Consider the following 26248-nt stretch of genomic DNA (forward strand, 5'->3'; position numbering starts at 1 on the left):
GGTACGGCAATCTGTACAGGGTGACGAAGGTAGCCAATTCTTTGCCCTCGTGAGGCTTACATTCCAGCAGTAAACAAATATTAATAAATACACAACATGTTGTCAGACAGTGATAAGCCAGATGAGGGAGCAGGGAGCAGTGAGAGTGCTGGGGGTCGAGAGGGTCTGCAGAAGCCTCAGCAAAGTGAGGGGAGCGAGTGTGTGGGTTTGGAGAATTCCGGGCAGAGCGGACACGGGATGCCAAAGTCCCGAGATATGACACACCTGGCACAAGTTTTGAGGTACGATACGGCAAGGAGCCCCATGTGGCTGGAGTGCCGTGACGAGGGGCTGCGATGGCTGTTAGGCCTCTGGGTGATGAGGGCTTCGGATCCTCTGCAACATCATAGCTAACATGTGTGTCCTCTCTGTGTGCCAGGCACTGAGCAAAGCCCTTTCCAAGAACCTTGTCAAAGAATTGAGCCAATGATGCCATGAAGGGAAACTATTATTATCCTCATTTACAGATCAAAAGACTGTGGCTCAGAGAGGTTGAGTAACTAATCCCAGATCACACAGCCGGACTGGTAGAGTCAGTTTGATTGAAAGCCTGCACTCTTCACCACTCTTTCTCACCTTCTTGTAGACACTTGAACAGAATCACTCCCACCCAGGGCCCCTTTAGGACCTCCAATAGACCCTCTTATGGAGCTGTAACTCCATCTTATATAATAAAAACATATCAAAATGCACATGCGTTCAATATGATTTCTATGACTGGGTAAGAGCTTGGTTGAGTTGAACTGCAGTTGACTAACAGAATATTACATCTTGAGGACTTTGTAAAACATCTTTATTGAGGTATAATTTACATAGCATTATATTCATCCATTTTATGTGTACAGTCTCATGAGTTTTAGTTACACAGCTGAGCCACGGTCCCCACAATCTGGGTTTAGGATCCTCCCCTCACCCCAAAACATTCCCTCTGCTCCTTAGCAGTCAATCCCATCTCCCACTCCCAGCCCCTGGCAACAACTAATCTGCTTTAGGTCTCTATAGTTTTGCCTATTCTGGGCATTTCATGTAAGTGGAATCATACAATATGTGACTTTTGTGCCTTGATTTTTTCACTTGGCATAACAGCTTTGAGATCCATTTATGCTATGCATGTTTCAGTAGTTCATTCCTTTTCATTGCTGAACGGTATTCCATTGTAGGGTTGCACCCCAGTTTGTCTATCCATTCCCTGGTTGATGGACAGTCCTAATTTTTTACTAATATGAATAAAATTGCTACAAACATTGGTGTCTTCACATTCTAGGCTCGGATTTGCTTCTTTTGAGAAGCTGCAGAGAAGCTGCAGTTGCTGGATTATAGGGTTAGTGGGTGTTTAACTTTTTAAGAAACTGCCAAACTATTTTCCAAAGTGGCTGCACCGTTTCACACTCACACCAACAATGTATGAGGGTCATTTAGAGGACTTTCAACTAAACATGTATTAATGTCAATCTGTATTTTCTGTTCTTCTTTTGAGCTAACATGTAAACATATCTATACATTTTTCAGGTTTTTCCCATTTCTGTATGGAGAAAAGCTCATAGGCTGTAGCCCTATGCCCACCTTTGTGCTCAAAGAGTAAAACAACCCACCAACTAACACTACTCCATAGTCTGGAAACCCAGTCCCTACAAAGACCCGCAGAGTCACCTCAAGGGGGCGGGGCTAGTGGGCGAGGCCGGAGGGGCGGGGTCTCTAGTCCCGCCCACTCCACGCTAGACTGCGGCCCCGGAGGGGAGGGGCTCGTGGTGAGCCAATGGGTGAACACACGTTCTCCAGCCCCGCCCACTCCGCGCCGGGCTCCGGGTCCCGCCCCGCCCACCCTGCACGCGACTCTGGTCCCCGCGGGGCGGGGACGGGGAGGCGCGCACGGCTCTGGCCCCGCCCATCCCGCTCTGGCCTCCGGCTCCCTCTCGGGTCCGCGGCGGTAGCCTCCGCGCGCGCCTCGCAGGGCACCATGGCCGGGCTGCTGGCGCTACTGGGTCCAGCAGGCAGGGTGGGCGCCCGGGTCCGGCCCCGCGCCACCTGGCTCCTGGGCGCCGCCGCCCTCCCCTGCGCCCCGCCGCCCCCGACCCTGGCCCTACTTCGGCCGGGGCCAGACGTCCGGCTGCTGCGCACTGCCCGCGGGGACTGCCGCGGCCACCAGGTAAGCTCCCCACCCCCACCCGGATCCCGGGGCGGGCGCGCGAGCCCCCAGATGTGCGGAGTGCGTGCCAGGGCGCGCCGCCTCCGCCGCAAGGGCAGCTTTGCACTTGCAGCCGCCGGAACCAAGCACTTCCGGAGTCCCCGAAGCCCCGCATCTCGGCAAGCCAAGGAAGCGATCCTCCCAGGTAACAGTGGAGAAACTGAGGCTCGTGGAGTCTGGCGCTGTGCCCAAGGTCACAGTCCCCGGCAGAGCCCGGTTTCCGAAGCGTCTGCCGGCCCTTGATGTAGCCCGCAGGACCGTAGCGGGGGCCGCATGAACTTCCTCCCGTGGCCTTCGTGCTGCTCCCTTTGGAGGGCGGGGGAGGAGCTGGGCGCCCCGTGGCTTGCCCCGCGCCGGCTGCTGTCCCCGTTTATGTGACTCGAGGAGAGGGCTGGCAAGGAGCGTCAGCGTCGCTGTGTTGTCAGTTAGGGTCCGTTTTGGTTTCTCTCATGAATACCAAGTGAAAACCGGTTTCCATTCAGAACAGTGATACAAGCTTTACTTTTAAAAAATCTATCAGTTTTTGTAAACTGGGTCTCTTTAAAGAAAAGTAGCAAGTTCGGAAGTCCGGAAATGCAGGAATGACAAGCCGGGACTTCCAGTGGGCAGTCTGGAGTCCCTTTGCCTGGGTGCCAAAAGGCCCCTCTGTTCACTGGCCTGGCGACCTCAGGCCAAACACTGAAGGCCTCCGAGCCTGTTTGCTGATCTTTGAGAGGGCTAAAAATAGCACCTTCCCGGTAAGAGTTTAGGGGACAAATCCATGAGCTGATGCAGGCCTCATTGCAGTGCCACATGCCCAGCAAGCGATTCCTGAACATTCTGTAGCTTTTCAGTAAGTGGGAGACCTCACCATGCCTCCTGCGCAGATGGAGAAACTTCCTTCCTTGCCTTCTCCTCTCCGTCTGACAGGTGGCACGTAGGTCGTGTCTATAAATCCTGAGCCCTGTTTGGGGTCCTCACAAGTTTAGCACCCGCTGCACACACCAGGCTGCCTCCTGGTGATCCTTCAGGGCTCAGCCCAACTGTTCCTTCCTCCAGGAAGCCTTCCCTGACCACCAGTGAGGCCTTGGTTGCCTCCACTGGACCCCTCTCCATCCCATGGGTGTGGATCTTCGCTGTACTCATCATCTAGAACGATCTCTTGACCAACTATCTCAGCCACATCAGCCGTGGCACGGGCGGGTGCAGGTGTGTACAGTAGTGATGAGTGTGGTCCCAGACTCCCCAGGTTCCAGTCTCTACTTACTAGTTCTGCGGGCTTGATCAAATTCTCTCATCTCTCTGTCTGGTTTCCTCATCTGTAAAATGGGATGTTAATAATTGACACTTCATAGGGTGTGTGTAAAATGAGATAATGTTTGTACCTGGCATCTGGTGCATCCTAAATTAATGTTAGCAATTACTATAATCGCAGTAAAGATATACAGTCACAGGGTTTCCCCCTCCCATGCGCTGTCCTTGTTTCTCCTGTTCTCTGATAGACGGGCAGAATCCAAGTGGGATCAGCACCTCACAGGAGGTTAGGACAAAAGACACTCATCTCCCGGAGGACACACCTCCCCAGCAGGGCTGGGAGCAGGTGGAGGGAGGGTCTGGGCTTTGGTTAGTGGCCAGCACCTCCCCTGCCTGCCCTCATTAAGAGGCAAGAGTGCAGTGTCACCCAGCTGGGGTCTCCAAATGTGCCAGACAGTTAATCAAGTGCCAGAGAGACACACCCACCTCTGCCTTCAGCAGGGGAGTTTGGGGGGGGGCGGTCTCCCTATAACCGGGAGGAAGAGGAAAAGCTGCAGAAGAAACCTGCCTTTTTCACTTAGCATGACTCGATGTCCTGTGAACCAGCCGAGCCGCCTGCCTGTGCCACATATTGGGGGGGGGGGGACTTTAAGGCAAATGACATGCTCTCCTGAGCCCCATGTCCTTTCATCTGCATCAGTCCTGGCTCCAGTGCTACCTGTTCAGGGAGACCTTCCTGAACCTTCCTGGCCTTCTATAAACTTACAGCATCCTTCCCATTGGTCCTACCTGCCTTCCTCCCCTCCTTGGTGTTTCTCCATGGCACTTGTCACAAGTAGCAGCCCTTATATTTTACCTTTCTGTTTATTTTACCTTTATTCTTGTTGTTCTGTTTATTTCTGTTTCTCCTACAAGACCATAGGCTCCTTGAGGGTGGGGTTGTGTAATTTTGGTTCATTGCTGTGTCCCCTACATTTAGAGCAGTGCCTGGCACAGAGTAGACACTCCTGGCTGAGCAAGGAACGTAGCATAGTAGACAAAGGCCTTGGAACCAGGCTCAGCAAGTGTGGATCCCAGCTCTGACAGTTATCCCTGTGTGATCCTTGGTAAGTTACACAACCTCTCTGGGCTTTTAGGATCCTTTTCTATTAAGTGGGGGTGAATGTAGTACCTATCTCACAAGATTGGGAGAATTATATGAATTAACATTTTCCCAGTACTCTGAACAGTGTGCCTGGTACATAGTAAACACAATATAGTGTTGTTATTAATATTATTTATCAGTTGAATGAAAGCAGGTGTCAGTCCAAACAATGTGATCAATTGTGGACGAGGTCTTTGACTCATTCTTCAAACCTTCCTGCCCCTCCTCTATTAGAGCTTTTTGTACTTTATTAGGTATTAGGGAAGAGCACAGGGGGCGTCTCTCTCTCCCTCTCTCTCTCTCTCTCTCTCTCTCTCTCTCTCTCTCTCTCTCACACACACACACACACACACACACACACACACTCTCGAAAGCACTTTGAGTACAGACACTCAGGGGACATCTAATGCGTCCAGGGCGGTGCCTAGCACATCGCAGGTATTTAAGGTAATATTTCATGAAGAAATGCACGTCTGAAAATTTTCCGCTGCTTGCAAGTCACACCCTCATAAGTTCCTTTATTTTCGCTTCCTTAGTCTCTTCAAGGGTTAGGAAGACAAAGGCATGGCTCACGGTGGTTAAAGATAGTTCTTTTTACCAAAATAAAAGGAAGAAAAGTGCCCAAGTAACCAAGTGTTCTGTAGAATGTTAGAAACTAACTGTGGTGCCAGCTAACAGAGATTGCCGGCTGTGTCTGAGTGTTTTCTTCCTACCACAGTCTTGCAGTAGATGCTGCTCATTCTGTAGCTGGAAGTCTGGCCGCCTTTGTATTTTTCCTTGGCCAAAAGGTCTTTTGCCAAAATGGAGGATGTGAAGAAAAGGGCCCTTGGCAGCGACAGCTATGCAGAGTCAGGCTAATTAAGTTCAGTTGGGCCATGTGTCAAGGGGGGACATGAAAGGGGCCTCAGAACCGTGCTTGGCCCTATGAGGGTGGGCGGGTGGCTGTCCTATCAGTACCTCCCTGCAGATGAGACGTGGGCGGGGGCCTGTTTATCAGAAAGAACCCGCACTCAGCAGCCTTCTGGCCGGGGGCGGCAGAGGAAAGGGGAGGCCTCGTGTGCCTAAGAGGAGGAGGCTGGTGAGTCTTCCTCCCCCCCCCCCCAGGGTCTGGAAGTTCTGGGCGAGGGTCTTCCTTGAGGAATAATCACTCTTGCAGGACAGGAAGGGGAACATGCTGAGTGTCAGAGAGGCAGTGTGGCCTGGTGGTGACTAGCCCTGTCACCAGTCCTAACTGCCAGTCAGCATGTCACTCCCCTCTGAACCTCAGCCTCCCATCTGTCAAAATGGGAGCGACAGTGGTTCCCAAGTCACAGGGTCTTAAGGGCTTTTATGAAATGGCACCTTTAAAGTGTAAGCCCAGCTCCTGGCTCAGGAGAAGGGACCTATCATGAGGACACTGACGGTTTTCCTCAAGTCTTTCGAAAAATGCTGCCTCTAAAAATACATGCAAGCAGCGGTCCAGCCACAGAGTCAATAACTAGAGTAACTTAGAGCCAGATGTGCACCTGCCGGGACAAACTGAAGACTGTCATTACAGAAATCTCAAAGTGCTCTCTTACTGAGAAGGATTTTTTCCCTAATCCGAGTGTTGTTGGCTTTTTTTGTTTCTCCCAAACATTCCAGGCATGGTAGGTGCTCAGTGAATGTTAGCAGACGCCACATGCATGAATTATTTCTGTGCATCTGGTCAGTGTATTGTCCAAGAGTCAGTCCTCCCTTTGTCAGTGTCAGATCTCAGGTGTAAACCTTGATTCTGGAAATAAATATCCCATAGCTTTTGACCCGCTCTATTTTGTGCCCACTGTCCTTTCTCTGTGGCATCGAGCATGGGTGCTGTGTGCTGAGACTGTGGACGTGGATGGGCTCTTGGTGACCTTGGGGCCGTTACTTGACCTCCCCAAACCGGTGTTGCTCCTCCGTAAGGCGAGGCAGACAACAGGGGCAACCTCAGAGGTTGCCATGAGGATGAAAGGAGATGGCAGATGGAGAGAAAGCATCGGAGGACAGCCTGGCTCAGAAAGTGGTCCATAAAGTGTCATTGTTGTCCCCAAGTATGTGAGCCCTAGAGTTTGTTACTAGTACTGCCATGACAGATGCCCACAAACAGGTGGCTTAAAACAATACACATTATCTTACAGTTCTGGAGTGACAAGTCCAAAACGTGTCTTAATGCACTAAATAAAGCCCAGGTGTCAGTGGGGCTGGTTCTGTCTGGAGGCTGGCTCCTGGGGAGGATCCACTTCCTGCCACCTGCATTCCTTGGCTCAGCCACTCCTCCGTAGCCAGTAGCACAGCATCTTCAAATCTCAGACTCTGCTTCTGTGATGCCATCTCCGTCTCTGATGCTCACTCTCCTGCCTCCCTCTTTTCACCGCCGAGGAACTTTGTGATTACAGTGGTCCCACCCAGATGATCCAAGAGACTCTCCCCATCTGAGGATCCTTAATCACATCTGCAAAGTCCTTTTGCCACGTAAAGTAACATATCCACAGGTTCTGGGGATCAGGACATCTTCGGGGCCGTCACTGTGCCGGCCATACCTAGTTCCAAGCCTTTCGTTACACGTAGTGACTAAACTGGCGTTAAACTCAGCTCCCTGAGTAAGAAAGAGGTCACTGATCTCTCTTCAGATAGGAAAGAGAGTGAGCCCACTGACACCCTGCTTCTGCCCTTGGGTGTCTCTCCCTTCTCTGGTTTGTGCACAGGACCCCAGCAGAGGCACTGAGACCATGGGCAGCAGCGTCAGCAGCACAGAGGAGAAAAAGCAAAGCAAGACACAGCAGCTGAAAAAGGTCTTTCAAGAATATGGTGCTGTTGCCGTGTCAGTGCACATCGGGATCTCATTAATCTCCTTGAGCATATTTTACATGGTTGTTTCAAGGTGAGATTTTTGACAGCATTTGTTTTGATGGGATTAAGAACTTGTTTTATAAGACTTTTTTATTCATTCGGCTACATCTATTACATTTTTTTTAAAATACTGTAAACCTTACGGCCAAATCAATTGCTTCATTTAATTCATTACTATAATAATTATTTTCTTTGTGTCTTTCCCCCCTAGCGGTGTGGACATGTCTGCAGTCCTGCTTAAACTTGGATTTAAAGAGTCGCTGGTACCATCAAAAGTAGCAGCAGGCACAAGCACCTTCGTGGTGGCCTATGCGATCCACAAGCTGTTTGCACCCGTGAGAATCAGCATTACCTTAGTCTCTGTGCCCTTGATTGTCAGATATTTTCGAAAAGTGGGATTTTTTAAACCTCCAGTTGCAAAACCTTGATGAACTCTTCAGTTGTAGGCCCTGAAACCAGTTTGTTTTAAATTACACAATTTTTACCTGTTTTGGCTTTAGGGTTGTAAGGTTTCTTCAGGAGAGTGAGGGGAAGCAGAGAGCTAACTGCTGTGTTTTCATAGATAAATTTTTACCTTTACGAGCAAAAATCAGGCATTTCAATAATTATAAATTTTTCTGCTACATAAATTTTGTTAATGCTATTCATCACAGGGCTTGTATACATAATCTAAAATGTCAGCAAGACATCACAAATGAGTTAACATCTCAAAACAGACTACAGGATGTTCCCTCTGGAAGAACTTTGGAGAGGATCTGTCTGCAAAAGCTCCAGGGGGTTAATCTTTGCTCAAATTCTCAAAAATGATTAATTTAGCTGGCCTTTTAAATTCCCCTTCCTCCATTGTCAGCTGCTCACCGTTTAATATGCAATATTCTGCAAAACAGCTGCCAGTGCAACAATTAATGAAGCAAAACTTAATGTGTAATCACAATCAGAATTAGCATCATTGCTTTGACATTCATTACACTTGTTTCAGGGAAAGAAAAACAAGTATTTCTGGTATGTTTCATTGATCCCAAAACACTTTCCAGTCTGGACATGATGGGGCCTATCTCAGGTGGTTTTTTGAAATTTCATTAAAGTAGGTCAGGGACATTTTCCTCTGTTTAGGTAAAATGTGGAAACCTTGCACCCAGGAGCAGTGGCATCACTTGGCTGCTGAAGCCCATATTCACAGAGGAATTTACCATACATAGAAAGCTAAGACGATCCTTGCTTCTCTTAGACAATCTTTGCTTAACTCTCTGTATCTCAAACGTCAGACATTCCAGAACTGTCATGATGTTTACATCGTCTCTGCTTATATTTTAAGTTAAAGTTATGTACATGAAAAGGAAAATTAGTAGCACTTGTTATGTGTCCCACCCGGTCGGCCCAGCACGATGTAGGACTTCCCTCAGCCCTGCTCTGATGCAGGCCTCGCTCGGCACTCTGGGAACCGAGCCAACCAGTCTGCCCAGCTGGGTGGTTGAGTTGCATTTATCTGTAAATCCATCTGGCTCCCAGTTCCTTGGTTTAAAGTTACATTTGTGATACTTGGAAAACTAAAGTGACTACTAACTGACCATTCTGGCTTTAGTGACATTTGGCCATTGACAGTTCCCTAGTTAGCCCAGTTACCCACGTCAGTCATCTCAAAGAATCTTTGTGGGACAGGCTCTCCACTTGCAAGGTCTTTAACATAGAATCGTATTTTTATTTTTAAAGCAGTTAGCCCATTGCCAAAAGATTTTACTGGTTTAAAGCTGAAACTGTCTTTCTAGGACCTAATTCCAAGAACTTCCCCATAGCTGAGATGCCCCATACCAGCATTAGGAAATTCCTCGTGTGGACTGGACAGAGCATTTTTATCTCATCTTTTGTTTAAAGTGATTCGTTGGCTTCAGCTCCCCAGCCACCTTCTGTACCAGTCTCCCACTCAGACCCCCAGTGATGCCTATGCAAAAATGCTCAGAGTGCCTCCTGCAGATTCAAGGGCTTAAAACTTTGTGCTAAGAGTAACAGGAGTGGGCTAAAAGGGCAAGCAATAAAACTAATATACCAAACAGCCATTCTGCTCTCTAAGCCCCAAGCCCACTCCATTTCTGTGGCCAGTGGTCAAAACAGAAAAGAACTGGAGGGGATGAGGAGGTCAAAAGATCAGGGAACTAAAGCATTGTGTGAATTCACCAGCAGGATGTACAGATTGCTTGTTTACATTGTTTTTATGTAACTAGGGAAATAAAACTGATTTTTAAAATGCAAGCCGTTCCTCTAATTTTTTTTATCTGACAAAGTGAGCAACTTAAATTCTATGAAACTCTTTGAAGTTTATGAACTTTTTATTCTATTTCCGGTAAGCCATGATCGTTGCCGATTTTGAAGCAGTACTATGTGTGACCAGTGTGTTAATGTGCTACTACAATGAGCTTTTTCTTTGCTCGAGTGGGTTTCTGTCTGGGGAAATGTCCCAAGTCTAGATAGTATCACTAGAGAAGTTAGTCACATTGTATTACGTATAGGTTGGGTGGATAGGACATGAAATTATTACTTTGGAAAGGTAAAAAGTTTATTCAGCACAAGACTGTGGAATCAAAAGCTCGTTTGTCCCAAAGGGCCTAATTGACCACATCAGTTTTACTGTCATGTTTAAGTTTCTATACTTTGTCACTTAGACATGGAAGTTTATACTGGCCACTTTATTGACGTATCTGATACCTAGTTTCTTGCACAAAAGCATATTTCTCTACTAGTTCTAAGTTCAACCCTTCCACCTTCCCTTCATCACTGTCAGGCTCACCGTATCTTTGGCAGCTATAAACACATGTAACTTTACCTACTAGGAGTATACCCAACACAAGGGACCCGAGAGGGCCAGACCTGCCCCCTCACGGCCCCTGTTAACTTTCAGGGCAACAGTGAATAGCTGGTAGAAGGAATTATCTGTGTACTCCAAGTAGACATATATATTTATTTATTTGCATATTTAAAGTTTACACACATGCCATAAACTCCAATATAATTAAAAAAACAAGCCTTAATGACTCTGAGACACATGGTTTCTTCTGTATCCCAAGCCAAGTCCCAAAGTGGAGGTAGAGCACGTGTTCCTATTTTATAAAGTCTCATGGTATATAAATGGTTAAGGAGAACTTGAAACCCAACCAGGCCTACAGGGGTGCTGGACTGACACTGAGACCATTCCCAAGGGAATGCCATGGGAGAAGAATCACATTAATTCCAACAGCTTTACTTAGGCTTGGCCACCCAATAAATTACACACTCACTCAGGTACTTGGAAGGTTATTGCACAGCTCCATAACTGATCAAGTCGGGGCAAAGTGGTCACTTACCCCACCAACCAGACTCGACTTGCTCCTGCAGGGACACCATGCCTGGCACAGGCTGTGGGGTGGCTGCAGTCGAACCTTGCCTCCACATTATGAACCAGTAAAGCAGCAGGATTCTCATGGCTACTTTCACTTCAGAGTGTCATGTTTATTGACGTGGAGCTTTCTGAATAGGGAGGCAGAGCCACTGCCTGCTCAGTAAGACAAATAACGTTTCCTGTAGCACTCTAGATTGAAGGAGGCAGTCAATAGTAAAAATGAATTTCAGTAGCATGTTCCTGACAGACTACACAGCAGCCCTGGCTCAAGGATTTCTCCCCCTGCATGATTCCTAAGACTATTTGCTAGTTGATTCTTTGTTTTGGCAATTTGTTGGTTTTGATGAATTTGCTGTAATCCAGGGGTGTTCAAGTACTTCTCTGAGAGCTGGCCTCTGCCTTGGATTATGCTTCAACAGTCTGGAAATGAGGTCCCTAGCTCCCTCTGTTACAAAGTCAGGAAATGTGAATTCAACCTGGAGTACAACAAATGATAAAATGCCACAAAAGGTGGGTTAGAAAGATCAAATAGCATAAACATTCAAATCTTAGCTAACGGAAGTGCTGGGTCTTTTCCAGTTATGTCTTACCCGTGATATTCTTCTGTAGGTCTCTTGGTATGTGTTTGTCTCAAAAGGAGGCTTCCCAACTAAAAATTCATAGCAAAGAACTCCAAGGCTCCAGAGATCCACCTTCTCATCATGCATCCGACCTTCGATCATCTCGGGAGGCAGATAGTCCAGGGTGCCACAGAGAGTGGTTCTCCTAAAAATGGGAGGCTCAGGTTGACATACTGTGGTTTCATTATTACAACAGCTACTAAAAACACTAACAACTACACTAACATTGATTAAATGCTTCCCCTAGGCCAGATCCTGTGCTATGAGGTAGGTACTACCGTAAGTCCCCATAGGAAGAAGACTGAGGGAGGTGTTTAAGATCACATGGCCTAGCAACCAAGCTTAACCCCAAATCTGTCCAATTCTAGAACCTCCGTGAATAATCTAAAATATAAGAAGTTGAATGTATCACTACTTATAAAAGCTGCCATGCACAGTTTGCCATAAATATAATTTGGAGTTCTACATTTGTTTTTCTATAATACAGATATGCTAAGAAGCTTGGGAACCAGGTAGCATTGATAAGAAACTAGAATACTGTCCCACTGTGAAAGATCACTGGTACACAAGATACACTGAAATTCTGAAGGTAACCTATGAAATAATATTCTTGGCAAAAATACTTAACCTGAATCTCTTCAGGCCCTGAGACCTGAATTCCAGTTTCCAGCAAATACAGGGGATTAAGGTCCAAGTTAAGTGACAACACAATCAAAAACTTCATTTTAAAATGTGGGGGAACTGGTCTAGATTAAGACCAAAGAAATACAATCAAATACGACGCGTGGACCTTGGCTAGGTTCTGATTTTAAAAGCCAGCTACGTAATTCCATGGACAACGGGGGAAATTTGAATATGGACTAAATGTTAGATATTAATGCTGTCCATTTTCTTAGGAGTGATAATGATTGTGATTATATAGGAGAATATCCTTATTTTTAGAAGATGTATATTACACATAGTGCTTAAGGTTGAAACAACATGATGTTTGCAGCTTATTTTTACTGTTCACCAAAAAAGTATATGCAGCCAATATGGCAAAATCAGAAAAATTGTTGAATGTAGGTGTTGGAAAGACAGGTAGGCTATCAGCTACCAACTCACTGTGTTTCTATCCATTTAGGTTTTTATAACAAAGATTAGAAAAAAGCTGGGGATGGCAGACACCAAGCCAGAACAGCCCGTATAGGTTTTCGTTGCTTTGTATCAGGTGCTCTTCGACACCGATGCTTACCCTGACACGGCGCTAGTGCCGCTCAGCCAGGCCTGGCACCCAGCGAGCACAGACATTCACCACGTGAATCAGCCTGGGATTAAGGAGCTGCCTCTCCAGACATCTAACCCCTCTTCACCACGGAGATGAGCAGAGGGACTGAATTAGGGGTTCTCAAACATAATAACCAGGAAACTATTTACAGTTACTAACATTTGGGATGCAGGGTGAAGTAACCATCAAAAATTATCTAAATAATCTTTTCAGAAAGCAGTAGGCCATCTTTTCTACTTTGTCATGACACCACTTCGACAGGTTAGGTCTAGTTTAACCCTGCAATTCCAAGAAACCCACAATTCTTTACTGTTTGTCTTATCAGGTGACAACAGCTCCCACTAGTGACAGCCAATTTAAAAAAAAAGATTCAACACATTGCTGGAAACAACTAGAAGTGGTCTGTAACAAAAGCAAAGGGTTTTTCCCCCCACATGTCATCTGTTTTAGTCTATACAATTTTTTTCTTACTGGCTTTATTTTTAAGAGTCATCTGGCTATAATTTTGAGTCCTTCCCCAAAGCGGACAAATCCTAATTGGTAGATGTATGCTTTAAAATGCCCCACCTCACATGAAGCTTCAGAGCTTACTTAAACCCAAATTAAATTTAAAACAGCAGGGAATACTTTAAGCTCTTGTTTGGAAAGTTCACCTGAGATTTAAATTGCTTTATGAGACTGATGTCCTGGCTTCAGCTTTAAGAGGGGACTAGAACTATCCCTGCTGCTGACAAAAAAAGAAGAAAGAGAATCTCCAACCAACACCCTCAGAGCTCCATCCAAACCAATTTGTTTTTCTTAAGTTTCCCAAAGTACATGCTACACTCGGAGCCCTAAATCTTTGTCCATGTAGCCCTCTCTTGCTGCCCTCTGGAACTTCTCCTTGTCTCCTTGTCTGGGAAGCAGGGAGTCTCCACTCCATCATTAAGTTAGCAGTCCCTCCCCCTCTATACATAGGACAAGTATGTGACAGAGGGGAAGTGCTGATCTGTTGATTTGTCCCTTTCATAAGCCTCTAAGAACATTAAGCATCTTGAACTCCAGGCCTAGAACTCCATAAATAGGCCAAAATGGTCGCAGAATAAAATTTTCTTGAAGACACTGGTTTAGTATCAGGCACAGATTACTCCAAAGTATTTCTGGGTCAGTCACCTGCCCCACTTAACGCAAAATCTAGACTTAAATGTTTTCTGTTTAGCTCGTGATTAGCCCCCCCAGGGCTTTTGCTACACCAACCATGACCTCTAAAGTTACATACCTGGAGGATGGAGCATGTACTGACCAGCCAAAATCTGCGATCTTAAGCTCTCCAGCTGATCCAAGCAGCAGGTTCTCTGGCTTAATGTCTCTATGAATAACTCTCTTTGAATGGCAGTAAGACAGGGCATTTGCCAATTCTGTGATATACTATTAAAAGAAGTATTGAAAGCCTATGTGTTAGACTTTACAAAATACACATTAATATTAGATATCTCTTCTACAAGGAAACCCAACATAGATTAACATGTTTTGCTGGTTTTAAGGCAAACATTATAGAAGTGATGGATGCGTCTACAAAAATCAATTGAACCAATTTATAGTGGTTAGTGTGAAGTACAAGTTACTCCGTGCTTAGTCCTCTCTTTGCTAATACAGCTGATGTGACTGAAAGGAAAAATACTATCGTACAGAATTAAGACAATGCTGAAGAACTGGTACAAATTAAGGATTCACATGTGTAAACGCTACTTTTTTTTTTTTTTGACACAGAGTCTCGCTTTGTTGCCCGGGCTAGAGTGAGTGCCGTGGTGTCAGCCTAGCTCACAGCAACCTCAGACTCCTGGGCTCAAGTGATCCTCCTGCCTCAGCCTCCCGAGTAGCTGGGACTACAGGCATGCGCCACCATGCCCGGCTAATTTTTTCTATATATATTTTAGTTGTCCAGATAATTTCTTTCTATTTTTAGTAGAGACGGGGGTCTCGCTCTTGCTCAGGCTGGTCTCGAACTCCTGAGCTCAAACGATCCACCCGCCTCGGCCTCCCAGAGTGCTAGGATTACAGGCGTGAGCCACCGCGACCGGCCTACTTTTTTTTTTTAAGAAGAAAAGAGCTTCAAGTGCTGGCTGGGCCTGGTGGCTCACGCCTATAATACTAGCTGAGGTGGGAGGATTGCTTGAGCTCAGGAGTTTGAGACCAGCCTGAGCAAGAGCAAAACTCCAGCTCTAGTAAACGTAGAAAAATTAGCCAGGCGTTGTGGCGCACTCCTATAGTCCCAGCTACTTGGGAGGCTGAGGCAGGAGGATCCCCTTGAGCCCAAGAATTTGAAGTAGCAGTGAGCTATGATAATGCCACTGCACTGTACCCAGAGAGACAGAGCAAGACTGTCTTAAAAAAAAAAAAAAAACTAAGTGTAATCAATTCCCATTTTAAAAACTAAGATCATTCTGCAACAAAAGGATTTGTTTGAAACTAAAAATTTACTTCAGGAATATCAGGAGGAAAAGTTATCCTGAACAATAAAATAAATAGAAAGTAAAAGTAGTTACACTGGCATATTAAATAGCATGTTAAATCTGGGAATATATGAATTCATTAGTGAGTATAAAAGTACAGAAGAAAGTTTTTTTGTTGTTTTTGTTTCCTTACTTTTTTTTTTTTTTTTTAAAGAGACAGGGTCTCACTTTGTCTTCCAGGCTTGGGTACAGTGGCACAATCATAGCTCACTGTACCCTTGAACTCCTGGGCTCAAATTGATCCTCCCGCCTCCACCTCCCAAAGTGCTGGGATTACAGGTATAGAGCCACTGCACCCAGCTACCATCTCTTCCAAGAAAAGATTTTCCAGTCCCAATCTCAACTTAAGATTTAGCAAGCAAGTCCAGAATTTGTTTTAACATATACATAAGAATTGTTTGTTAGTATATTGAAAGAACATATTTAGCTCTGGCTAAAGTTTGAGAAGAGTTTGCTTTCCAAAGTCATTGCTAGACAAGATTGAACATTATTTTACGCTACAAAGGTTTACTAAACAGGTAGAAACCAAATGTCATTGTCAGAAAGGATATTTTGCATTCTTTTCACCCAAGCCAGAGATCAAAATTTAGACCACAATAAACTGAAGGTGAAAACAAAGAAAGCTGCTCTTCTACTACATACACTGAGTTGCTGATGCTTGATTTGTACACATTAGAATTCCAGAGGGCAATGGATTTTCCCTCTCAAATCCTCTCTGGACGAGCTATTAGTTTCATCAGAGCTCTCTGGCACCCATTTCTTTCCACAATCACATGTTAGACTGTGGCATGTCAAGGTCCCTGACATTTCTCTACAATTAGTTTTGTTTGAATTCATCTGAAAAGTAGGTACATGTATATGCATTTTAACTACGCAATCTAGAAAGAACCGATCTTTCATTTTCTATCTGCTCACACCAAAATAAATTCCATCTGGATTGAAGCCTTAAGCATGAGGAAAGAAAAAAGTAGGCCAATGTATAAAAAATTTCATAATCTTGGTATGAGGTATAACATCAACATCAGAAACTGAAGAAAAAGATTAACTGACTAAAAATGAAACAAAACTATTCCCCACCATAAGCAAAATTACAAGGAAAAAAAAGCCAAGGGTAAAGTATTAGCACCTTAGGCGTCACTATCACTGAGTGCAGATTTCCTTCGTAATCTGTAAGAGAAAGCTGGTCCAATAGATAAAGAAATATTAATTGCCAATTAAGTAAACTGATTTGTTCAGCTAATATTTAAAAAGCAAACAAAAGATCTATTTCTGCTTATCAGAAGGGCAAACATTTACGATGAAGTTTAAAGTAGTATGCCATCATTGCAGACACCAGAGGGTCATTCACCAATAGTGTGATTTTAGATGCTAAAAGTAAAATCACTTGAATTTAAATGCCATTTAAATCAATGCCAAAAAAAGAAAACTAGAGTGCACACTACCCAGAGATCTCCACCAGGAAACAGGTCAAAGTAACCACAATTCAACAGGCCCGTCAGCCTGCTGATTCAACAATAAATAGCCCCAATTAAGACTAACTTCTTAAAACAGGTAATTTTATGCAGATAAAAAAGGAGAAGCATAAAAAACCACGATCATGAAAGAAAAAAGTGACATGTTGGACTTCATAAGATTAAAAACTGCCCATGGCTGGGCACTCCTGTAATCCTAGCACTTTGGGAGGCCAAGGTAGGAGGATCACTTGAGGCCAGGAGTTTGAGACCAGACTGGCAACATAGCAAGACCCCCATCTCTACCAAAAAAAAAAAAAAAAAAAAGTTACCCGGCTGTGGTGCTGCACCCCTGTAGCTACTCAAGAGATTCAGGAAGGAGGACTGCTGTAGCCCAGGAGTTTGAGGTTGCAGTGAGTTATGATCACGCCACTGCAAGTGCCACTGCCTGGGCAACACAGTGAGACCCTATCTCAAAAACAACAACAACAAAAATCCCAATAAAAGAGGACAAAAAGATCTCATCAGGCACTTCAAAGATAGACAGATGGCAAATAAGCACGTGAAAAGATGCTCGACATTAAGTCACTAGGAAGTTGCAAATCAAACAATGAGATACTGTGACACACGTATTACAATGACTAAAAACCAAAACACTGGCATCAAAAGCTGGCAAGGATGAGGAGCAATATGACCTCTCACTCACTTCATTGGAGTGAAACGTGGCACATCCACTTTGGAAGACAGTTTGCCAGTTTCTTACAAAGCTGACCATGCTCTTACTACACAAGCCAGCAATAGCACTCTTAGGTATTTACCCAACTGATCTGAAAATTTATGTCTCTACAAAAACCTGCATGCAAATGTTTACAACAGCTTTATTTATAATCACCAAAACCAGAATCAACCAAGATGCCTTTCAATAGATGAATGGATAAAAACTGAGGTACATCCATACAATGGAATATGAGTCAGTGCAAAAGAGAAATAAACTGCCAAGCTCCCCAAAAGATACAGATGAATCTTAAATGCACATTGTTAAGTAAAAGAAGCTAATCTAAAAAGGCTACATATTATGATTCCAATTACGTGACATTCTGAAAAAGGCAAAACAATGAAGATAGTAAACAGATCAGTGGTTGCCAGAGATCAGGGGTGAGAAGGGTTGAGTAGTTGAGACACAGTGGTTTTTTTTTTTTTTTTTAGAGCAGTCTAACTATTCTGTAGGATAGTGTAAGGGAGGACACATGACATTACGCATTTGTCAAAGTCCATAGACCTTTACACCACAGAAAGTGAATCGCAGCATATGCAAATTTAGAAGATCCCATCCACAGGATCCCAGGATGGAATGCAGACTGTGACTAAAGAATCTAAAAGGAAAGAAAACAAAACCAAAGCACAGTGAAGGTTTACACAGGAATCACATAGAAGAGAGAACTCCCAGTGGCCAAAGTTGTAACGATAAAGTAGTAGTGGATTATAATTCAAAGTATAAAATAAGTACTCATGAGTCCACATTCTTAAATAAGTGATTGAATGAAGGGGTCCAGACAAAGCTCTGGTACAGCATCCAGATAATTTATATAGGTACTCCACCCACTCTGTCCCTCAGAAGTGGGCTATGGTTGGTAGCTTCCCTGGAAAGAATACAGTATGGAAAGGGGAAGAAAACAGCACCTCTGCGTGGAGAGACCTAACGCTACCTCAAGTCAAGGGACCAAGCTTAACACCCACAGTGAAAAGTCATGTTAAGAGATTACCTCCCTGAGAATGCACTTTACCTCTAATCTTCCTCTCAAAAACCCATAAATCCAATCATGAGAAAAACTAAGGAAATCTGAATAAAGTGTGGACTTCATTTAGGAGTTATACATCAACACTGGCTCATTAGTCATGACAAATATGCCATACTAATGGAAGATGTTAATAGAATTAACAGGAAATTAGGTGTAGGTTACATGGGAACTCTCTGTACTGCCTTCACAATTTCTGTAATTCTAACTATTCTAGCCAGGCACAGTGGCACACACATGTAGTCCCAGCTACTTGGGAGGCTAAGGTGAGAGGATCCCTTAAGCCCAGGAGTTCGAGTCCAGCCTGAGCAACATAGCAAGATCCCACCTCCTTAACAAAAACTATTCTAAAATAAAACACTTACTAAAAAAAGGCAACTATCTTATATATGTTTCCATTGAAAAACAGCAATGGAAACAAACCAGTCAAAACATCAACCACAATATATTCTACCTGGTACTCAACTTTACCGGTACATATGGTACACCTAAGCTATTTTGGTTTTTCCATTTCAAATATTTTACCCTAAGCTATCCTTCCACTAAGACAAAACCCACTCTAATATAATGAAAGGCACATTGCTATGCAGGACAGGTATACAGGAGATGGAATTAGTCCAGACAATAAATGAAAACTTACAGTGGCAGTTCTCTGTTCATCAAACTTTGAAAGTTTCTGAAGTTCTCTATAGACTGTTCCAAGTGGTGCATATTCTAGAATTAGGTAAACTCTGGTGGCATCATGGAAATAACCGTACAGTCTGAGAATGTTAGGATGCCTGCAACAAAGGGGAACACTTCAACACCTGGTTTTGGAGCTGATAAAAGAATATGTACTAGATATCAAACCCCTCATATAAAACCAGTGGTGTTTCACATGAAACCACCCTCCTAAGCCCCACTTGAGAATCTGAAACTACTGACCCACTCCAAGAAACCTACATTTATCCACATATTTTGCATGCATTTCAAAGTATTAATAGACCTGAGGTTTAGTTAAGACTATTTCCTTCTTTTAGGCATCTTTATTCTTTGGGGGAAAATTCAGCTGAATATTAATTCTCTGCACATTAAAAAAAGGATATGGCTTTCCCCACAGGAGTCTGACACCCAGACACTGAGACAGATAAAAGTGCTCAGTGATGGCGCGACAGGTGCCAAGCAGAGGGGGCGGTGCAGCTGCAAGGAGCGCAGCCCGTCCGACCTGCCTGCCCCACCCAGCCCCAGCCCGTGTTGCCAGGTGTAACAGAAACACAGGCCTGATGCAGCCAGCTTTTAAGTATTAGCATCTGACTCAAATTTAAAAAACACTGAAAGGCAAAAAAAAAAAAAAAAAAGGAAAAACAAAAACCCACCAGCCCAAGTCAACCTGCAGGCCACCGTTTGCAATCCCTGCTTACCTCAGAAAACGGGTGTCATTCCCCTTAATTACTCAAAAAGATCTGCCCATGTAAATTATTCCATTAACATTAAATCCTCAAGTCATTTTTTAGAATCATAGCACTTAAGTCTAGATAAATTTTTGAAAAATGACAAGTTTAATCATTCTTCATGGCCCTATGAAGCTAGTCCTCTAAAAAGTTTATACTCTTAATTCTTATGAACTTTAAGCTGTACACTTTTTTAAAAAGGCATATAAATTTTTACACGCATAGCATGGGGGAAGCACAGAATTATTACCTAATAACAGTGAGGTACAGAAGCTTATATACCCTTTTTCACAGGGCCGGAGGGAGATGGGGAATGTAGACAATTCTTTCGAGGGGCAGTGAGCCATTAGGGAGAATGAATGGACCGGACCGAAGGTGGGAGGCAGATGTCACGGGAGGGGCAGGGGTGGGGCTGCCGGGCACTGTTCTCTTGAACATTAATCCAAAAACTCACCGAAGGTGGGACTGTATTTCCACTTCTCTTCTGAGCTGATGCTCCACTCCTGCTTTTTCCAGCTGAGCTTTAAACAACACTTTAAGAGCCAGGATAAACTTGCTCTGTTTTTCTCTTGCCAAATAAACATTACCAAACTTTCCTTTACCCAGTGGGCGACCAATTTCAAAATCTTCCAAAGCCCATTGCCTTCTAGGAAGGAATTTGAAGATTTTTAAAATGTGATAAAACACATCTTTTCTAACAATTTATCAATGAGTACTAGACATTCTATAAATAATTTTATATTCAAAATTGTACTCGATATGTATGCTCAGCAAGAACTAAGCCAATAACCGCCATTGATGAGTTTACACAAACATTAAGCCCTGACTTGCCCAGCTGCCATTAAGTGTGCGAGTCAGTGACAGGAACAGTCTTGGATTTTGGAGGTGAAGCACCCAGTGAGAAATATCTCAAGCCTGTCCTATGCTCAGGATTACAGACCTATGACCAACACTTAAGACCATAAAAATGGATCTGTACTTGGAGAGGAAGGAGTGCTTCAGGACCATCTGGGGGGCCTCTTTCACACTAACCACAGCTGCCCCCTCCAGCCCCAGAGATGCTAACACTCTCCGGGTAGAGAACCACTCCAGTGGTGGTGGACAGAGGCACTGTTACTGATGGAAGCAGGATGGACCCCACAGGCCATTTGGGGCATGAAAACCATTGGGTTTACACACACACACACACACACACACACACACACACACACACACACACACACTTTTTATAATTTAAAGAGGTTTATTCTGAGCCAAATTTGAGGACCATGGCCCAGAGCCACACCCAAGAAGCCTTGAGCAAGTGGACTCAATTTAGATTCTTAGAAAGCCTCTGTTAGACAGCTAACAGCAAAAAAGTCTGTGGGTTCATTCCTGGCTCCTCCTCCTACATTCTAGAGTCCAGACGATTCAGAGACTGAGAGAGCAGGCTTAGTCTGGAAAGATACTGCAGCCAACCTCTATAATAAAGAATACTGTAATTATGTTAATATTATCAAAATACTCAGTCATAGGTATACAGTCTGTAACATATTATTTTTAAAAAACTTGCACCTCTGTGCAACAATGAAAAGTATAGAAGCATAAACCGTATGTAGCGCTTGCTTCTGAGGGTACAGAAGAACATCTACACATTTCTGTAACAGACTCATATAAACTTTTTCTAAATTTGAAAAGAAATTTTTAAAAATTAAGTCTCTAGTAAAATTCATCATTATAAAAAATCCCTTTTTAAAAAAATTAGAAATCTGGAAACATTTATATCTACTAAATGAAAATAAAGTCCTATTTTTTTTTTTAGAGTTCTCATAACTAAATTTGCAATGAAATGAAGTATTCTAGTAGAATAGCATAGAACTTTGTAAACAAAAAAGCTTACTTTTTTGATTCTTCATTTTTCTGTTTTGATGCCAGTTCCTCCTCAGAATTATTTCCTATATGGAATAAGTTAAAAACCTATTTTTAGAATTACTATAGAATAAGTTGAAAAGCCGTGAATACAGATGAATGGTCACCAAAATATTAATGGTAGATCAAGAATGATAAATCTGGGCTTTTTTAGCTTTCTTTATAGAAAAAGGACTACTATACCCTAACCTGATTCCCATCATGTGACCTCTTTACAGAATTTCTAGAGTAAAGATCAGCAGACCTGTGTATCATTAGGCCCTCCTCCAATAATTTGAAAACTGCATATTCTCCTGAAGCCTCAGTTTCCAAATGAGGGGCTTTAATGGCAGAATTACCAATCTTCCCATCCACGTGCTACATACAAATTATCAACATGTAAGAAAACATAAGCCAGCCACCCTCCTTCTACTATATTAGTTGACAAGGAGAAACATAGGAATAGAAGACACCAATTCAGAAAAATGGACAATAAACGGGTTGTGCAACAGGGGACCAAGGTAACTATTAGCCACAAGAACATACACGACATTTTGTTCGTCCATTTCCGGCACTCCAAACTCAGATATTTGAATGCAAGTCCAAGCTGGTTTTCTTCCCTCGCTGTTCACTATCTCAGTTAATATCAATATAACCACCATCCCTAACTCCTCTTTACTCACAGGATAATCTATTGTCCAGTTCTACTGAGTTTACATCTTAAATGAGCTCTCAAATTTGTATGCATCTCTCCATCCTAGCTCTCTATCTTTGGATAAACTGACTGCTTCCAAGTTTTGGCTTTCTTAATAACTGAGTTAATAACTGAGTTATTAACCTTCATAAAGTGGTTATGAGGAGAGGACTGAATGAGACAACGTGGATGAAGGAAGCCCTTATATCTCAGAGCCTGCTGTGTATGAGCACTTAACACCCTCCCTGCTCCACCCAGGTCAGGTCATTGTCATCTCTGACCTCAACGTCCTGCTCATCTGGTACTCCGCGTTGCTACTCGCCAATTCAATCAATGCATACAAAGTAAGCTTTCAAAAAATGCAAAGCAGTCTCCTCTGCTCAAAAAACCTTCAGCAGTTTCCCAATGCTGCAGAAATGAAGCCCCATTCCTTAACATGGCCAGCTGTGTCCACGGTGACCTCCCCTCAGCCTGCCTCAGTCCAACCACTTCTCAGGATTTCCCCCACGCGCCAAAACTTCTTAAGTTTTGTTCTTCAAATGTACCTGCTACAAGGACCCTACACCCAGACCCTCTAATAAGCAATTAGAAGGACATGGGATCAATACTGTGTCCTCCCTGGTTGCCCAACTCTTCCAAGAGGGTGACGATCAGGTTTGTGTTTTTAGCACAGGCCTGGCCCATGGTAGACATTGTTACTTCAACCTATTTCCTCCCCATCCTCAATAGTATAAAAGCCAGGGCTCCAAACAACAAATGCAAGTCTGCATTTTTAGCAACAACTACACAAAACAACTATCTAGTGAGTCTCAAAAAAGCTAGTTTACCAGGTGCTGACGGCTGGGGCTGCTTGTTCTTTTGGGTGTCATTCAGTGGCCTGGAGACAGGATGAGGAACGCTGTTTGCCTGCAATTGCTTCTGCGTCTGATTTTGAACCGGTTTGTGACCGGAGACAAGCTTTTGTGCTTGTGAAGGAAAGCGCTGGGAGGAATTTGAGGGACACAGGACACGCTGGGCCTGGCCACTACTTGCAGATAACAGATTCTGACAGGGAAATTGCTGAGTCACTGGAACACGTTTTGGACCACCACCAAGTGGAATTGTGGCCTAGGTTGGAAGAGAAAATAAACTTTATCGTCTTCACAAAAGAAAATGAGTATCTTAAGAATTACAGTTTATTTTCTAGTATAACAAAATAATGAACTAGATGGTAGGGGAAAAGCTATTTTAATCAGCATTTCCAGAGGCTATAGCTAGTACATAGCTGAAAGGAATACCTGAATGATACCTCCACCCCCAACTCCTCACCCCAGTTGTTCTTCTGTTTTACCCTCCACCCCCTACTCCTAACAGCTACGATGCAAAACTTTATGCCAAAATCCCAATTACTTTGAAATTTCTTTGATAATACATATGTTTAGAAAAAAGACTAAAAGAAATACATCAAAATATTCAACAGTAGTTATCTTCAAGTGAAGAAGTTTTGGAAAGCAGTCTAAATTTTGGTATATGCTAGATTTTCTACAATAAGCTTATGACTTTACTATTATTAAACAATGTTTCATTTTCCAAGTACTTACAAAATGGACTTAAGCAAAAAAACTTTGACAGAGAAGAAACAAATGTAGGCTTTTAAAGTTATTACTAAGATGTATTATTTACATGCCTGTAAGTCATGTATTACAAGCTTAGCTATTAACTCTAAGAGCCTGAGCGAATCAAACTAAAATGGGGTGGGGAGTGAGAATTCCTTCAGCTTCTGCAACCCATCATGAGGGGCAAGTGTTGGAAACTGAAGCCTGGAGGACCATCACCAGCTCATTGGTGTAAGTGCCTTACAAAAAGAGGATGGAACACTTCCAAATACAGAGCCAATTACTTCTGTAATTAAATTAGCACAGCATCCACAACACAGTAGAGTAAGGCAGAAACAAATACATAAAGCCATTTTAAATGTAGAAAATTTTTTTAAAGGAACTTTATCATAGGAACTGAGAATCAAATAGTGACTCAAGGTATCCTTTTCTAAGTGGTCATGTTAAACTTCTAGGCAATAAAAAAAGTATCCACTTATTTGAAGAGGGAGACTTCTAAAAACAAACCCAGACCAAGTTAATATATATATTCTTATGCTCATTTCCTACAAGGAAAAAAAAAAACCTGGGAGTTACTTCTATTAACTTTACATTAGAACATTGGCCCAGTGCTCCACGAATATTAAGTGCTGAGAGCCAGGGAACCATTCCTGGATTTCAATCTATCCTCATCTGAATTAAACACTCCTCCTCAGGACTACTCAGGTCCTAAACATGAGTATCCCAAATCAAAAAATCCAGAATCTGAAACTTTTTGAGCTATGACATGCCCCTTGAAATGCTCACCGAAGGATTTTGGCTTTCTGCTTTTCAGATTTGGGACGCTCAACAAGTATAATGCAAATATTCCAAAATCCAAAAACACTCCTGGACCCAAGCATTTCTGAGAATGGATACTCAACCTGTATTGTAAGGCATGGTATTGGCTCACACATCTCCCCAAAGGGCTCTAAGTTCTTCTAAGTCAGGGACCAGGTGTTTTCACCATTGTAATCCCTGCATCTGACACAGAACCTGCCTCTAAGTAGGTTCTCCAGAAACATTCACTGAAATGCCACTTGATATTCATCCCTTTGGATTTATCACTCCCTGAATTATTACCAAAAAAGCTATGCCAAAAAAGTTAATTTCTGAAACAAGAAAGTACTGACAAGTTTGGGGCTCCTATTGGGTACACTATTACTATCATCCTGCATACAGTGGAGGAATATAGATATTTAAATAGCTAACTATAGGACAAGGCAGAACAAAAAAAAGTTACAGTGCAGAATCAGCAAAATGTTACTGAATGCCAAGAAAAGTGACTAATTCATCAACAGAAGTGTAGTAGGGGATCTAAAGATACAATCCAAATTAAAGTGGGAAGAATTCCAATCTCCATGAGAGTTTTATAAATGTAAGGTTACAGATTATTCAGTTTACCTTAACAGGCCCCGAAATGCAGTTTTCTTTAGCTCTGTCCATAACGCCTGAAAAGGAAAAAGAACCTTTAATTTAAACAAAACCACCTGTTTCAAAATGATGTTGCTATGACAGGCAGAGTTACAGCTCCCTGATGAAAAGGCCTCCACCAACACAGGATTTCACACTTTTTGTCCAAATGAAGGTGATGGGGGTGGAGCGCTTTCCCATCTGATTGATACAGGACAACAGGTGTGGGGCTGTTCCTACAGGCTGACCCCTCCACCCTCCAAACACTCAGACTTAACTCCTCAATGGACTCATCTTGCTGCTCCATCCCCTCTTCTCTAATGGGTCACTCCCATCCGTGTGCAGCCTGCTGGAATACATAACTGCTACCTTAAAAAGTCCTCTATGTAATTGCCACAGCCATGACCCCAGCTCTCACCTCCCCTTCCAACAGCAAAACCAAGAACTGTCTACACTCGTCATCCCTACTGCTCCCCTGCCCCTTGAGCCCATACCCACTGGGCTTTTCTCTCCCCACCACTTTAGCAGACTCAGACGCCTGCTGTGCCAAATTCAAAGCTCAATTCCACCCTCATCTTACTTGCATTCTCATCAGAATTTGACAAGGTTGATCACCACCTCTTATAGCTCTTTCTTCACTTAGCTTCCAGGTTTATCTCCCACCTCACTAGCTGTCCTGTCTTACCCTGCTTTGCTGGATCCACCTCATTTTTTCCCAATCTGCGTGTCTGGGGTGACCCTCCACCTCTCCATCTACACCCACA

The 26248-nt window shown here is 43.6% G+C and overlaps 2 protein-coding genes across 4 annotated transcripts; one reads left to right on the top strand and one right to left on the bottom strand.

Moving 5' to 3' along the window:
• The first annotated feature begins 1934 nt into the window (after nucleotides 1-1934).
• FAM210B (family with sequence similarity 210 member B) lies at nucleotides 1935-9698 on the top strand. 3 transcript variants are annotated; one of them, XM_045528865.1, is made up of 4 exons: nucleotides 1987-2185; nucleotides 2298-2369; nucleotides 7307-7482; nucleotides 7663-9698. In XM_045528865.1, exons 1-4 carry the CDS (start codon nucleotides 1997-1999, stop codon nucleotides 7877-7879), a joined length of 654 nt encoding a protein of 217 aa, XP_045384821.1. In that variant the 5' UTR covers nucleotides 1987-1996; the 3' UTR covers nucleotides 7880-9698. The 3 variants fall into 3 exon arrangements, with proteins under 3 accessions (XP_045384822.1, XP_045384821.1, XP_045384823.1); XM_045528866.1 differs by lacking the exon at nucleotides 2298-2369 and having other exon boundaries at nucleotides 1935-2185; XM_045528867.1 differs by lacking the exons at nucleotides 1987-2185; nucleotides 2298-2369 and adding an exon at nucleotides 2379-3412.
• Nucleotides 9699-10390: 692 nt separating this feature from the next.
• Nucleotides 10391-25524, bottom strand: AURKA (aurora kinase A). Its single transcript, XM_045528868.1, has 8 exons — nucleotides 25476-25524; nucleotides 23286-23565; nucleotides 21757-21811; nucleotides 20332-20523; nucleotides 19088-19226; nucleotides 13967-14115; nucleotides 11412-11586; nucleotides 10391-11297 (listed from the first exon to the last, which is right to left on the bottom strand). The coding sequence occupies exons 1-8, from the start codon at nucleotides 25515-25517 to the stop codon at nucleotides 11121-11123; spliced, it is 1209 nt and encodes a 402-aa protein (XP_045384824.1). The 5' UTR covers nucleotides 25518-25524; the 3' UTR covers nucleotides 10391-11120.
• Between the last annotated feature and the right edge of the window lie 724 nt (nucleotides 25525-26248).

This window comes from Lemur catta, chromosome 17 (assembly GCF_020740605.2).
Source record: "Lemur catta isolate mLemCat1 chromosome 17, mLemCat1.pri, whole genome shotgun sequence".
Lineage (NCBI taxonomy): Eukaryota > Metazoa > Chordata > Mammalia > Primates > Lemuridae > Lemur > Lemur catta.